Source organism: Xiphophorus hellerii, chromosome 2, assembly GCF_003331165.1.
Source record: "Xiphophorus hellerii strain 12219 chromosome 2, Xiphophorus_hellerii-4.1, whole genome shotgun sequence".
Taxonomy (NCBI): domain Eukaryota; kingdom Metazoa; phylum Chordata; class Actinopteri; order Cyprinodontiformes; family Poeciliidae; genus Xiphophorus; species Xiphophorus hellerii.
Window position 1 is genome coordinate 11,517,624 of NC_045673.1, and position 15,456 is coordinate 11,533,079.

Below are 15,456 nucleotides of genomic sequence, written 5' to 3' on the forward strand. Positions count from 1 at the left end.
GTTATGACTGTTAATGTGTCCAGATAACACTTTTCACTTCATGCATCCTCTTTATTATACACACACACACACATATATATGTTCCAACTTAGCAGCAGCAGTGATAACATGTGTTTTATAATTTGACTTCTGAGAGGTCATTGTTAAGTGGAAGTTGCTTCTTAATAGCAGAACCTCACAGTTAATGGTTTTTTTTTTATCTGTCAATTATTTCTTTCTCTTTTATTGATCACTACTGTCATTCAGTATGGGTCACAGGTTCACCACACCCAGATTCTGAGCCAAACTATTCATACTTAGGATAGGATAACAGATAAATTCAGCAAATTTCAGCTTTAGAGCCTGAAAATATTGCAAAAACAATATCTGGACTAACTATAGCCATTTTCCAGCGAGAACATCCCAATCCCGACGCCCTCTGCACCACATGTTTCTGCAGCTCAGCACCCTGTATTCCTCCTGGTTGTCATGGTGAATTGTTTTTAATCTCAACAAGGAGGCTGAGTGAATTGGCTAAGACTAACATATTCTCAAACTCCCACTTTCACACACCAAATACCTGTATGTATCCGCCAACTCCTCATTCTTCTCCTCCTCCTGCTAACGAGAAACTTTTTGCTTCTTGTGTAAAACCTTTACTCCTTGTACATGCAAAATTTAAAATTTAGATGCTTCATAAAGGTAATTTAGAACAAGGTGGTAGCTTCCAAACAGTTTTAGAAAATAAATCATTCCACCGAGGGAACTTGGATAGCATGGGACTTCCCACAGGAGATGCTTACATACAACAGCTTCGGGTTTTCATATAAAGGCCGTCAATGACTGAAAACACCATTCTTGGATTGGACTGATGAAGACACTCTGCTCTAGGTGACTGATATTGAACGGAGACTCTTTTGTTGGATGTATGAAATTTTAAAAGCGATTCCCAATGACTCAAACAAAGCACCTTTGGCTGCTTTGCAGTTTATGGCAGGTAAGATTATTACTTTTTCTTTTTTTTTTTGCTTCTTTGCCTCAAAATTTTTCAATGTCAAAGAATTAGTTTGCACTTTTGCCACGTTGTTTTCACAAGTTGTGAGGTTACACAACTTTTTTTTCACACATTTTTTTGTGTGTAATTTCTGTGGACATATTTGATCACAAAGCAGTAAATCATCTGCTAAAATAGTTCTGAGAGAGTTAAATTAATACTAATTCTGAAAAGGGACCTAACATACCTAACAAAGACATATTGTTTACTTAACACTGCAAAATTTGCTACAATCTGTAAAATCTGCAACAAAATAGGATTAGAAAATGAAAAGTGAAGACTGGGGGGGATCAATCAGTCATCTGGGGTTCAAATCCTAACCTTGGGACCTTTGCTGTTTCCTTCTCTGCTCATTACCTGTCTGATTTTTGTCAATAGAGGCCGCTATGCCACAAAAATCTTAAAGAAAAACCTATTTTTTCCTTCCACTCCGCAATTACGTACTACGTTGTGTGGGTCTATCAAATCAAATGATGAAATAACATGAAGTTGTAATGTAGTCGTAATGTGACAAACCGTTCAAGACCTTTGCACGGCATTTTACCAATAGTTACTTTGTGAAAATTACAGGTAGTTTTGTTGACCTGTGACCAACGTTCACATCCTGTTGAGATTGAAGTTGCATTTGAGTCCTTCCCCTCTAACTCGGAGGCAAACAGCTACACAGCCACCTGCAGGCCTGCAGGTAGCCCGTTGGTAAGAGGAGCTCTTTAAAATATGGAATCCAGCAGCTCTGTTTATTCACATTTACATGTTTTACGATGGGGTATTTTAATTTCTTAATCTCTGTCTCACCATTTTTGACAGACGTTCTCAAAGCACATTGATCGCTCAGCATGCTCTCCTGACTGCAGGATACGATTGCATATGAGTGAGGACCATAGGGGGTATAGTATCGTGCTGAGAGCAAGAAGGAATGATTCAGTGCTGGAGACAAAGACCTTTCACTTCAGTGAGTGTCTCTAAACGGTAGATTTAAATAAATGTATGTGTTACATTTAATTGGTTTCTACACAGACAGTCGTTTTCCTGTTAAATAAGTTTATTTGTTTATTTGTAAAGTTGAGGTTAATCATATTGTTTGTCTCCCCAGTTCCAGTATCCCTTTCCTCCTTTTGTGCATCCAGCACCACCTCTACTGCCCAACTGAAATGGGAACCACTTCACAGACAGCAGAGCATTTCCACCTTGACTCTATACAACATGCACACACAGTCTGTCACTCGAATCTATAGCATAAGCTCTTCAGTGATCCAGTCCAAATACACAATAAAAAATCTCCAGCCTGGTACACATTACATGATTGAAGTCATGGTGGCCATTTTCCTCCCTCAACCTGGCATCACACTAATGCAGAAACTCAGGATTTTTATGGAAACAGGTATTTTACTCTCCAAGAATCACAAGACAGCAGCTTAATCTTTAGCCAGAAAGCTGACTGATAAGAGGCTTGCCACTGTACTCCAATCTGATAATGTCTGGCTGCAGATCAGTGTCCAGACGGCTGGTTGGCCAATGGGAGGAGTTGCTACACTGTGAGGAGATCGGGTTTGAGTTGGAGTGATGCGATGAGCAGCTGCACACACCTGGTTGGGGAAAGCCACCTGGCCGACCTGAAGACCTTGGAAGATCTGCTGTTTGTATCTTCTTACCTTCAGAGCGACAACAACCTGCTGCTGCTGTGGACAGGACTTAATGACCAACAGGTAACCAGTTTTACATAAACATGGTTCTGGAATGTGGAATGTAAAAACATAGGGTTGTTACGAACCCTACAGAAAACTCAATGCCGATCATGTCTTTGATTCTGGGATTCTTCTTTCTTCTTAAAAAAAAAAAAAAGGGGGGTTAGCACGCCCCACATTTGGAGGCCTTAGACCCGTGGACGTCGCGGGTTCGACTCCCGGTCCCGACGACAGTGCCGAATGTCCTCCTCCAAAAAAAAAAAAAATGGCGCCGGCTCAGCTGGCTGCCTGCAGACGCAGCTCCTGTCGTGTGTGTGTTAATCTGTGTATAAAAAATTCTTGCTGTAACTGCGAAATAATTTCCCTGCTGGGATGAATAAAGTAATTCTTCTTCTTACGTTGCCTTGAGACATGAAATTTAGGACACAAATATAAAATACAAGCAAACATTTACTTCAACAATAAGGCTGAGATTTGTTTCCACACAACTAAATACATAATGCTCTGAATTTTAGCCCAACCAAAGTATATTTTATAAATATATAAAAATACTAAAGCTGGGAAACAGTTCATTAAAAAAAAATCTAAAGTACATTGCAGAATGGATACCTCTTCATTTTTGGGGTCACCTGGATTTCATCAAGCGCTATACGTTTGAACTTTTTATTATAATCAAAACAAACCAAATAGATGACTTCAGTGTACAGTATAGTATAGTAAGTTTATATGACAGACAAACACAAAGTAAGGAATAATCGTGAAGTGCTATGGAAAGGTATACAGAATTTTTAAAATGTGTTTTATGACAATAGGCAGAAAATTATCATATACATTTGTATTTATCCCCAGAGTAAATATTTTGTAAAACATCCTTTTCACTGTAATACATTATCTGAAAATCTTTTAGCTTCATGTACCAGCTTTCTTCACATGGAGATTGATTGTTTTGCCAGTTCCTATCTATAAAATCATCTAAGTCATAGTGGTTGTAGATCTGCATGTCTTGCTACATGTTCTCAACTGGACTTAGGTTCTCACAGATTAATTCTAGTCAGTTTAAGCACAAAACAAGAGTCTTTGGCACTTATTTTCTTTCAACAAATCAGCTATATAAAATTTAATTACTAGACAGTTGAAATTAGATGCTGCCATTTTGAAAGCATCAAAGTTGTCACTGACGTTTTAGTAAGCAGGCAAGATTAGTTTACTTTACAAACTGTAAAAGCTTCATGCCATCAGTTCCTCCTTAAAGAGGTTTGTTTTTGATGCATTAATTAGTGGTTAGGTCCATTCAGCACATAATGTCTACCCTCATCTCCCAACAGGAGGAAGGCCTCCCACTCTGGTCTGATGGCTCACCATATAATCAAACAAACACTATGACTCTACTGCCAGCCAGTCAGACGGACTGTTTTGCTTTTCAGAGGAATGCTACAGGACCAGGATACTTCCTGACTCCTTTCTTCTGTGACATCACTTTGCCATTCATCTGCCAATACCAGAGTAAATTGCTTACACAGTACATCTCTATTAACCAGATCCTGCTGATTCTATTGAACATCACTTAACGACCTGTATCATCATGTTTACAATTTTTCCTCTTCAGATTTGTTTATGCTTGTTGCTCGTAATACTTAAATTTATTTCCATGACAGGAATAGAGAAAAGCGTGAAAAAAAGCAATGATGCCTATGTCTGGAACCTCAAACATAGGCACCATTACATGAAAGTCTCCATCCAAGACAAAAGTAGAGACAACAAAGTCTTCAGCTCCAAGTTGATTTTAGATACTGAAGAGTCATCTTTTAATTTATTGAGGAAGAATGAAGTGATAAGGTGTTTTTTAGAACTGTCGCTTGGAGACTAAACTAACTAGTACTTTGTAGAGGGATCTACAAGCACAGTGTAATTAACCACAAAACTGTAGTTTGAAAATCCAAAACTGTCAACGTTCAAATAAATCTTGTTCTCCAAATCTTACCAGCACACTAACTCTCATGTGGCTGAAATGTTTTGCTTCAAAAAGTTTGTTTTAAAATTACTTATGACTCTTCTTTGATTTATTTGGATTGTATTGTATTTTTTTAGTATTTTTTTCTACCTCTAAACTATGATGTGCATGTACTTTAAGCACATATATTCTTGTGTCACTTACAGTTAATAAGAACTAAGAACAACACTAAGCTGTAAAAATGAACTCTTACGTGCCTTATATGCCACTTTAGTCGTTCACATACTTATTTTTCCATCTAACAGCTCCTTCTACTCCTGCATCATTTTCATTCGACCTGGCTCAGGTGGCAGACCAGCATGTAGAGCTTCGATGGAGTGACCTTTCACCCCTGCGCTCTACTCATTCTTCATCTTTTGAGATATTCCTCCAGTATAGAGAAAGTAAAAATGCCCTTTTGGGTCATGGTGAAGAAGATGGATGCAAGGAGTCAGAGGGGAAAAACGGGACGAAAACCCAGTCGAGTTTCAGAAAAACAGTCAAAGTTAAGATTCTTCACTCCTCCAGAGGGGTAACTGTGACAGGTTTAGCCCCGGGGAGCATTTACTTTTTCACCCTTCAGGTCTCCCTCCATGCTGGCCCCAGCTGGATTTTGGGACAAATACAGACCGCATACATGAGTGAGTCTGCTGACAACTTATCACATACGTAGGCAACAAGCACATTATGCAAATATCTCATAACTTGGAATATTTATGCCTGCAGGACCGCTTCCTCCTCAAGACATCTCTGTTGGATCAATAACAGCTAGTCAGATTACTTTACACTGGATGCTGCCAGACACTCAGTGTACAGCTGGGTGGGCATTTGCTGTACAATGTGAAGATGTGTCCTTGAGACAGGAGAGAGTAGTTGGCAACATCTCCAGGGTCTATGGGACCAACAGGAAGTGGTTCTACACAGCTATGATTGGAGGACTTGACGCCTACACGAGATACAGAATTCAAGTCTTCACAATTGCACAATTCGGAATATGGAGCTGTGGTCAGGCACCTCTAACTGTGCGGACTGGTAAGCATGTTTGAAACAAAGGCAGAAACTGTTACAATTTTTAAACATTAAATGACATCTACGAGCCTTTTGGAAAAAGACAGGCAAATGTTATCAAAAAAACAATTGTGACAGCTTTAATATTGCTCAAAAGCGCTTCAAAATACTACATTGTGATTCTTGGAAGCAAAATGTCAAGAAATGAGGGATGACTCAAGAGTTTTCAACAGAATTGTGTTGTAACAATTCAACAAATGTAATTCTGGATATCTACCCAGAATTACATTTCTTTACTTTAGAATTGTAATTATTGCTTCCATAAAGGTCCACGTTAAAGAGGCTCTTGTTAGAATTTTGTGCACAATTTCCAATCCCAAGTTTTTGTAAATCTTTGACATGCAGATTTTAGCCAATCCAGATCTCTATTTAACAACTATATTGTAGGAAGATATAAAAAAACACTGTTTATAATATTTTGTTGTCAAACCACAGTGATGTGTTGACCACCCATCACTAGAATCAGAGGAAATATGTTATTTGTGAGAGGATTTTCATTAAAATGTTTTATTTTTACTGTTATTTTAAAATAAGGATATTTGATATATTCAACTGCCCTTAGCTTCCCATTTTAGTAATTAGCATCACTAGCATAAACTACAATACAGTGCCTATAAAAAGTATTTTGACCATAACATTTTTAAAATATCCTCTTCAATTTCAAACTGAAAAGTGAGTTCTACAAAATAATAACTAAAAGCATTTAACTTAAAATTAAAGATTGCATAAATGTTCATATTAAATGGTATTTAGTAGATGCACTGTCCTGTGGATAGGTCTCAGTCAGAGTTGTGTATTTAAATTGTGCAATGTTACTCCATTCTTCCTTGGCTCTGTCAGGTTGTATGAGGATCTGCTGTGAACGGACCTTTTCAAGTCCTGTCACAAGTTCTCCATCAAATTGAAGTCTGGGCTTTGACTCGGCCACTCCAGAATAACCACCTTGTTGTCTTCAAACCCTTTCTGTGTAGCTTTAGCTGCATGCTTCAGGTCATTGTCTTGCTGGAAGACAAACATATTTTGAAGCTGTAGTTCTCCTGCAGAGGGAAACAAGGTGCCCGTCAGGATCTTCCTACATTTTGATCATGATTGATTTGTGAAAGAAACAATAGGGTAAAACATCCAAGAGGGCAAGTACTTTTTACAGGCACTGCATTATTCATTTTTAATTAGAAAAGTTTTTTTTATAATTGAATTTACAGATTTTTTTTTTTTTTTTACTAAGTAGCTGCAGTCCAGATGAAAAAAAAAAATCAAACAGAGTTTACTTTTAGATATTTACATTTTCTTATGCTTAAATTTACTGCTGGAAAAAAGAAATAATGCTTTATTTGCATCCCTTAGCGGTAAAGCCTCCTGCTGATCTGCTGATGTTTAGCAAGAATGACAGCCTGTCAGCTTGCTGGACAGTTCCACCTAGCGATCCTCCAGATGCATATTACGTGACAACCCAATCGTTTAATAGTCCTGCTGCTTCTTCGCTATGGATAAACGACTCCACCGCTGATGGACTCAGAAAAGATGAATCCATTTGTGTTAATTTGGGCACATTTACTCCTAGTCACACATATGAAGTAGCGGTCGTTGCCATGAGGGGAAATGACAGAAGCGAGAGGTCCATTACTGTCTACACCACAGGTGAGAGAAATAAGAATACAACCCATGATAATACAAGCCATTTACAAAATGTGTTTTTAACTCTTGTGTTTGTCTTTGTGGATGCAGCTCCAATGCCTGTGCAGGTGGCAGTCCCTCTTACTGTGGGGACAAACTACACACAGCTGTATGTTCAGCCTCCACTGGTGGGTCTGATTGATGGGGTCAAAGTGTGTTCGTGTCTTGGCGTTTGCAACAGGACATGTAAGGAATTGTGTGACCACACTTGTGACTGGCATTCCCTCCCCACTGGCATTTTCATTACAACCATCAGCAGCCTTACTCCAGGATCACAGTACCAGCTCAGTGTGTACAGCACTGTTAAAGAGAGAGTGGGGCCACCATTCTACACCCATCCTATTAAAACAAGTAAGTTGCCAACCAGTGATAACAATATTTCAATTTCTTCACTCCATGTGTGTTTTTTACTTTTTTACTTTTTACGTAAAGATGACAAAATTAATTTTACAACATTCCCCATACTTTTTGATATACCTGGTAATGATGGCTAAAAATCTTTAAAATAAATTCACCTTTCATTATAATAGGATTATCTTGTACAAAAAACAGCATTTTATTTCACTAAATCTTTTTCAGAGTAGATAACCTTCCCTGTCAATATTAATTTGCCTTTTTGTTGTTTTTGTTTTCACTTTGTCACTATAATATAGGCACTTCTAACAATAAAATAAACATAGCTTTATTGGCAGTTGGGAGAATTATGTAAAATTATTTGAAATTTCTGTCATGATACAATGTTATTCTCATATCAAAAACATACCTGGAGTAGTGGTTTTGATTCTTTCATGTGTGTTTGAGGAATATTTGAATCTCAGAATGAGGGACAGAATTATGGTGTGGTGCTCTCTTTCAGGAGTTGGGCTTGACCCATGAACTCTAGTGGAGCTTTTAGGCAACTTTGTGAATGAGTCCTTCCTGTCTGAAGTGGCTGAGCACAAAGCAAGATTCAAAAAGACATGGATAAGCGAATTTGGTCTACCCAACTCAACAATACACCTTAGAGATTAAGTAGAATGGGAAATAAGAGTTTGTCCTTCTTGTTAAAAAGTCTGACTGCACAAATGCACTTCTACATTATCTAAAGGATAAAAAATGTCCATAAAGACTCTCCTACACCTTGTGGAAATCGTTCCTAGAAGAGCTGAAAATGTTAAAACTACAAATGGAGGGCAAACATCTTACTTGAATGGGATGTCATTCAAGTTCAAGTATGTGCAAAGGAAGTCAAGCAAATATGTTTGGCAACCGAGTGTATATCACTTTGGAGTTAACACATAAAACTCTAGGTTACTGCCTAAAAGCTTGACGTGTCTTTGTTTTTGCATAAGAAAAACACTGCTGTCACAATATTTGTCAGTTCCGTTGAACTTAAAAATCTCACCTATCCTGTAATTGGAAAGAAGTCTCATATCACATGAAATTAATTGTGATATAAGACACTTGATATTGCAACATTTGACTGATGCTGCTACATTTGACTGAGATTAAGTGTCAAATCAAAATCTGTTTTATAGTTTCTACGTGTGCTTTCATGACAACTAAATAGAAAAATAAATTGCCCCCGATACACTGTTGTCACCATCCATATTTGGCATCAGTCTTTTTTTTTTGCATCATCATTTCATGCAACTGTCACTAACCAGATTTAAAATTTAATCTGGCCTAATCTTGGGAGCGGATCACATCTGCTTCATATCTTTGAAGATTTAGAGTGAAGTGATAGAATGATTTAGAAAATAATAAAAGTCTGCATTTTTTTAGCTTTTGCTATGCATAGTAAGACTTAGCAGTACAATTTACAAGATATGTCATATTATAAACCATGGGGCTGTTTCACAGACAAAAAGATATTTTCTTTAAACATAAAATAGAAGTAGTCCTTAACACTACTCTTTTTTCTTTAAAGGTTGTACGAAAAGTATTTATTCTCTCTTGTTTGTTTTTTCTTTTATGTTTTTCATTGTGTTATAAGATCTATTACAATGCTCTAGTGCGTGTTTTGTGATGATGTGTTTGATTTTAGGTCTGGTTCCACCCAGCAGAGTGAGGGAAGGAGTGGTGACGGACACATCCATAGAGCTGCTTTGGGATCCGGCACCAGGAAAGGGTCAGAGCTACGAGGTCATCTGCCACAACTGTGGCCAGGCACTCAAGGTGAATAAATAAATAAATGAATGAATGAACAAATAGAAATGTAAATGTTTTCTCATAGTTTGGAAGCAGATCTGTGGAAATGGATTATTACCTGCATTATGCAATGCCCCTTTAGTCATTGTTGGATTGCTATGATTAGCTGATTGCATGTTTTTATACATAATATTTTAGTATGAACATCAGTACAATGTTTTGATCCTCAGTAATTAATGCTCTACTGTAATTATACTAGCATTTGCCTATTTGATTTGTGTGTTACAGGTGCAGAAGGTATTCAGTCAGAGTGCAGTGTTTTCTGGTCTGATACCAGGTTCACTCTATCACTTTGCTGTACGCGCAGAGAAGGAGTCCTTTGCTGACAGTTCACCAGTCTCAATCAATATCACTGCAGGTAAACACACACACACACACACACACCCGCACGCACATACACATTGTAACAGTTCATCTTTCTTTTCTATAATGACCACATGCTTTGCTTTTTGATGTGGCAGTTCCTGGCCAAGTGGAGGTTTCACTCGTCAATAAAACAACATCATCCATATGCATTAGCTGGAGTACCGCCAGAGGACTGCTGAGCTCATTCATTCTGTCTATCAAAAACACAACAACCATTCAGGAGCTGATCATTTCTCATCAGGAGCGCAGGCCAGTCTCTTCTCATTCTGCCACAATCAAAATTAATATGAACCCAGAGTTGTTATCGCTGACTGAAACCTGCTCCTGAAAAGACTGACTGCCAAAGCGGGGTGTGTGTGTGTGTGTGTTTACAGATCACACAATTTCCAAGGTCTTGTTCCTGGTACTAAGTATACGGTTGAGGTGTTTGCCACCAATGGGGAGAGGAGAAGTAAACCTTCTACTGTAATTCTGTATACACGTGAGTTAAAATGTGTCTGTAAAAATCTGCAGGTGTACAGCAAAGCCCAAAATTACATATATGTCTGGCAGATTCTGGCTTAAAGTAATCTTGTGATTTTACCAGCATGTTTTGTCTGACTGGAATTTAGAATCTGAGAGAGAATCTTTGGAGGGAGCTAAAAATTAGGGTGATGGAAAGGAATCGTTGAAGCTTAAAAGCTCATCACTAAAGATAAATTGTTCAAATTACCAGTGAAAACATGGGGATAAAATGAGGGGTTATACATTAGCTGTAATCCGAATGGAAAATAAAAAGCAATACAAAAAGATCTAAATGAAAGCAGATTCACTTTTTTTTTTTTTTTACAAAATTATATTCTTTTTACCTTTTTATTATCTTATGAGAGATAGCTCTCATATTCTATCCAACACAAACTTCTTGGTTCAAGGGTGATCATTTTAAATCTAAATTTTCCAATGGTAACTGTCTGCCTGCACAATATGTAGCAAATGTATTATTTTTACATTTTCACAGTTTCAATATCACTAAGAAACATATTTCTTGTCTCAAGTCCCAGGGATGCCAAAGCAAGTGGTTACATCAGAGCACCCAGTGACATCCATATTTCTGACCTGGAGGCCACCAGCAGGACAGGTAGACAAGTACAAGGTGAGATGTTGAATCTGCCGAATCTGTCCAAGAATTCACTTGCATTTCACAGAAGATAATCCAACTTTTATGACTTCAAGAAAAAATAATCCTGGTGTACTTGGTATTTCTAAACATCTATGTCAAAATATAACACTCAGCTGTGACCCGCAAGTATTAAGTGGTTGCCAGGTAACCGCTGTTTGCACACCAAGAATCTGGTTACAACCCTTTAAAGATAAATGACATTCAGGTTCAGCCCAGAACAGTATATAAGCACAGTTTTTTTTAAAATGCAATTAAAGTAAAGGTGGATTGTTCAAAAAAACTTAAATCAAGAGTACACAGAGCTAACATTTTCACTGTCATTTGTTAAAAAATTATTTTTTAACAAAATTCTAAGACTGAAGGTCTCTTCGGCAGCTTGCATTTGGTCTGTTGTCCATGGACAGGAAATTGTGGACTGGAGTGTTTGTTGAGAGCACAAGCTATGAGATCAGAGAGTTGATCCCAGGGTCAGACTACGGTGTCAGCATTCAGAGTGTCCTGGGCTCAGACAGCAGCCATGCAGCAAACAGAGAGTTCAGCACACGTAAGGAACAAAAAAGTACACCCTAGTCTATAACTCAGGTCATTTCCCTAAAAAATATTTGGAAAATTTCCTAATTTCAGATCTGTCTTCCAGGCCCTGCCAGATTATGCCGACTTCATTTAGATAAAGTGGATTCTTCGTCCATATCTGTGCATTGGGACGGGGCGCCTGGAGAGTTTGACTTTCACAGATTGACTGTGGCCGGCGCTTCGATCACACAAACACTCATAATACCAAAAGTGGAGCAGGTTGCTGTGGTTACAGGGCTGCTGGATGGTTGCAGCTACAATGTGAGCGCCAAGAGAGTGAGAGGGGAGACAGAAGGAAGTGCTGCTTTTCTGACTGTCACCACAGGTAGTTATTTCAAGGGCTTCACCGATTAGTCTCCCAGTTAATCATGCCCGACCTCAACGAGTCTACGTTAAATTACAGAAACGTTCTCCTCCACTCTGACTCCGTTTCTTATGTTTCTGTTTCTTATTAGTGCCAAAGCCTGTGAGAGGTGTGCGTTTGGTCAGCATTTCTGGACATGCATTCTCACTACGCTGGCTGCAAGCAGAGGGGTGTGTAGATCACTACCAAGTTAACTTGGTGCCAAACCATGGTGCTGTGACATTTCACCCTACCTATGATGGATACATTCAGGTACACACACTTTAAATGAAATCGTAGGAAATACACAGTCTTTTTTTCTAATAGGACGCCATCAGGATGGTGTTAGCACAGTCACTTTGCTGAATGTTAAAGTTTCAAGTACCAGTACTTTTTTTATTGTGAGAATTTAGTGCACACAAACATATCCCTATGTACAGTGAAGCATCTCTCCTCCCATTCAACCAAGTCCCACCCCATACTGACTGCCAGGTATCCAGTATCTCCCAAAATGTAACCTTACACACCACACACATACACACGCATGGAGACAAAACACAGTGCAGGGTTGAGTAATGGATCACATTATTTATTAAGTTAGCTTCATGAGCTCAGCTTTGAATCATTCATTAACTTAAGCAACTCTCCCAAAAGAGGCAAAGAGACAAACGGTATAGCTTTAGCCTTGTGCTAATCAAAGGATTTACAAAAATTTTGGAATACCTCAAGATCAAGATATTATTATTTTCACCCAACGTCTGGACGATCAAAGCTTTAAGTTGTTCTCTACTGCTAACTTTTATGCACTAAGACTGGACACAGACATACTGGGAAAGCCTCTGACCTGCTGTGGCTAAACAAAAACTAACTCCAAAACCCTGCAATATGTTGTTCTTCTCAGCAATTTTAATGCTCACAGTCAAACTCGGAAAGGTGTATTCACAGGTAAGAATTCCCCTATTAATATCTGCAGTTTTTCACATATTTCATCATTTGCAACCACACAGCTAACAACTGTGTTTTTAGCTGTGTTGAGTTTTACTGAAATGTCATAGACCAAGACGCTATCAAGAACAAGATTTAGAAAGTGTAAGGAAAATGTTTTTGACATTGAGTTCAAGCCCTTTACTTTCATAGCCCTAAATATATTCAGTATAAACAACTGGCCTCAAAAGTCACTTAGTCCATAGCATCCACCTGTGTGTAGACCTCAGGTTTGTTAGAGAACATTGGAGAATAAAACAGACAGACACAGCAGATAGGTCAGGGATAAAATAACAGAGTACTTAAATGCAGGATCAGGGTATGCCTACATGTATGGAGGACCAAAACTGACATAATAAGAAATAAAAGCATAAATGTATATTTAGTTGTTCCTTGTCCTTACACATTTGTTGTCGTCAAGAAATTTATATGTTTTGTTTTTCCTTTCCTTTATACATGTGCTGTCATCAAAAAATTTATATTAATTTTACTTTTCCTTACACATGTGTTTTCGTCAAGAAATGTATATATATTTTTTTTCATTTCCCCTAAACATACGTTTTTTTCAAGAAAAGTAGATATTTTGTTTTGTCTTTTCCTTATACAAGCCTTTCTTCTTTTGTCATTGCCTCCTCTCCTTTTTCTACTTCTTCTTTTTCTGCTTCTCCATGTGCATCTTTGTGTTAATGAGGAGATCTGCCTTCTATGTCCAGCTCCTACTATTGGCCAATAGAGCTTTGGAACCAACGTCACTGCGTAAGACGTGGTGGGGCGTTTACGTCTCACACAGTTGCTCGGTGCCATCTTTACAGGCCACAGACCAAAACAAACTTTACCCCGGCGTTTTTATTGTATTAACGACCACAGTGAAGTTAGTTTCGAGTTGGATATTGGAATATCCAATATTGGAATACTGGAATATCCAATATTGGAATATCCAATATAAAACACAAATAAAACACAAACTTTACTTTCATCTTACAAAAAGATATTGGACCACTGAGCAAAAGTCCATCTCTTTTTCTCCTAAGCCCTAGTAAGGAGACTGTAGCCCATGTGTAGTATATATCTGTGAGTGGTGGTTCTTCATGCGCTCCAGCCTCATTCCACTCATGCTAAGCTCCCCCAAATTCTTGACTGCATTTTGTTTGATAATATTCTCAAGTCACCTCTGTTGCTTGTTCAATTTTTATTACCACATTACTGCTTCCACATAAGTTTGGATACATTTGGATACAGCCCTCAACGAGCTTTTTAAGCAATGACCTTTAGTGGCTTACTCCTTGTTAAAGATGTCAATAATTGCCTTCAAAGCAGGAGCCTTCCCCATGATTTTGTAACCTACTAATCCTGACTGAGAGACCATTTGGAGGCTCAGAAATCCTTTGCAGGTTTTTTGAATTAATTAGCTGACTAGTGTGTGTGACACCATGTATTTTCCAAATGTGAACTTTTTCACATATTATAATTTCCTAAGACAGGAATTTAGGGCCCTTTCCTAATAAATGAAGATCACCAGATCAAGAGTTCAAACAAGAATTCATTTGTACAAGTAATTTGAAAGAGGCAAATCTTGCCCATGGTCTGGGCAAAGGTCAAAAATTAGATGCACAGGTATAAGGGAATTTACTGGACAACAGCAGGATCCACCACATATCAAATCCACCATGAAATGGAAAGTGATGGAACCTCAAGTGAACTATAGATAGACCACAGAAAGGTTAAAGAAGGAAAGTGACTTTTGTAAACCTAAGAATCAGTGAAAGAAGCAGCATTGTTTTGATGACGTGCTGAAGAGGGAATGTCAGACAGCATAGGAGCTTCTTGAAGAAACAGGCTAATTTGAAAGCATCATAGTTATAACGAGAAGTCAAATTAGTTTTAAGTTATGTTTGATATGTATAATATTTTCATAACAACTGAAGGTAAAGTTACTTGATTGTGCTATGAAATGTCTAAGATATGCTTAAAGGTTTTAATGTTCAAAAAATTATTTTAATCTGACAAACCAGCCTCATTGGACACATTCTAATCAATTGAATATAATTGTACAGTTCAAAGTTTTCCTTCGGTCCTTCTCCAGATTTCCCATTTTGTCTTTCCTCTTCAGCAGGGCATTTTTGAAATAAATAATATTCTTTTATCTTTTACAGCCTTCTTCCTTCCTAGTCTAGTCTTCTTCCTTCCTAGTCTAGGAAGGAAGAAGGCTGCAATATGGCTGCTATATGGTTCCTTCCTAGTTCCTTCCTTCTTCTCCTCATAGATCTTGATAATATCATGATATTCCAAAGTGTCTTTTATCTAAAGATAGAGCTGTTACATACAGAATTTTCATTTAGGTACTGATTTAGATATGCCTAGTTTAAGTGTGGTTGTTTAGATTTCCAAAGG

General features: G+C 37.9%; 1 protein-coding gene across 1 annotated transcript in view; it reads left to right on the plus strand.

The window, feature by feature from the left end:
• Window positions 1–11,048: 11,048 nt before the first annotated feature.
• The window catches only part of ptprq (protein tyrosine phosphatase receptor type Q), a 40,111-nt gene continuing 35,703 nt past the window's right edge, over window positions 11,049–15,456 (plus strand). The window contains 4 exon segments of the mRNA XM_032550965.1: window positions 11,049–11,138; window positions 11,541–11,709; window positions 11,803–12,063; window positions 12,194–12,354. Of these exon segments, the coding sequence (XP_032406856.1) occupies window positions 11,049–11,138; window positions 11,541–11,709; window positions 11,803–12,063; window positions 12,194–12,354 (681 nt within the window).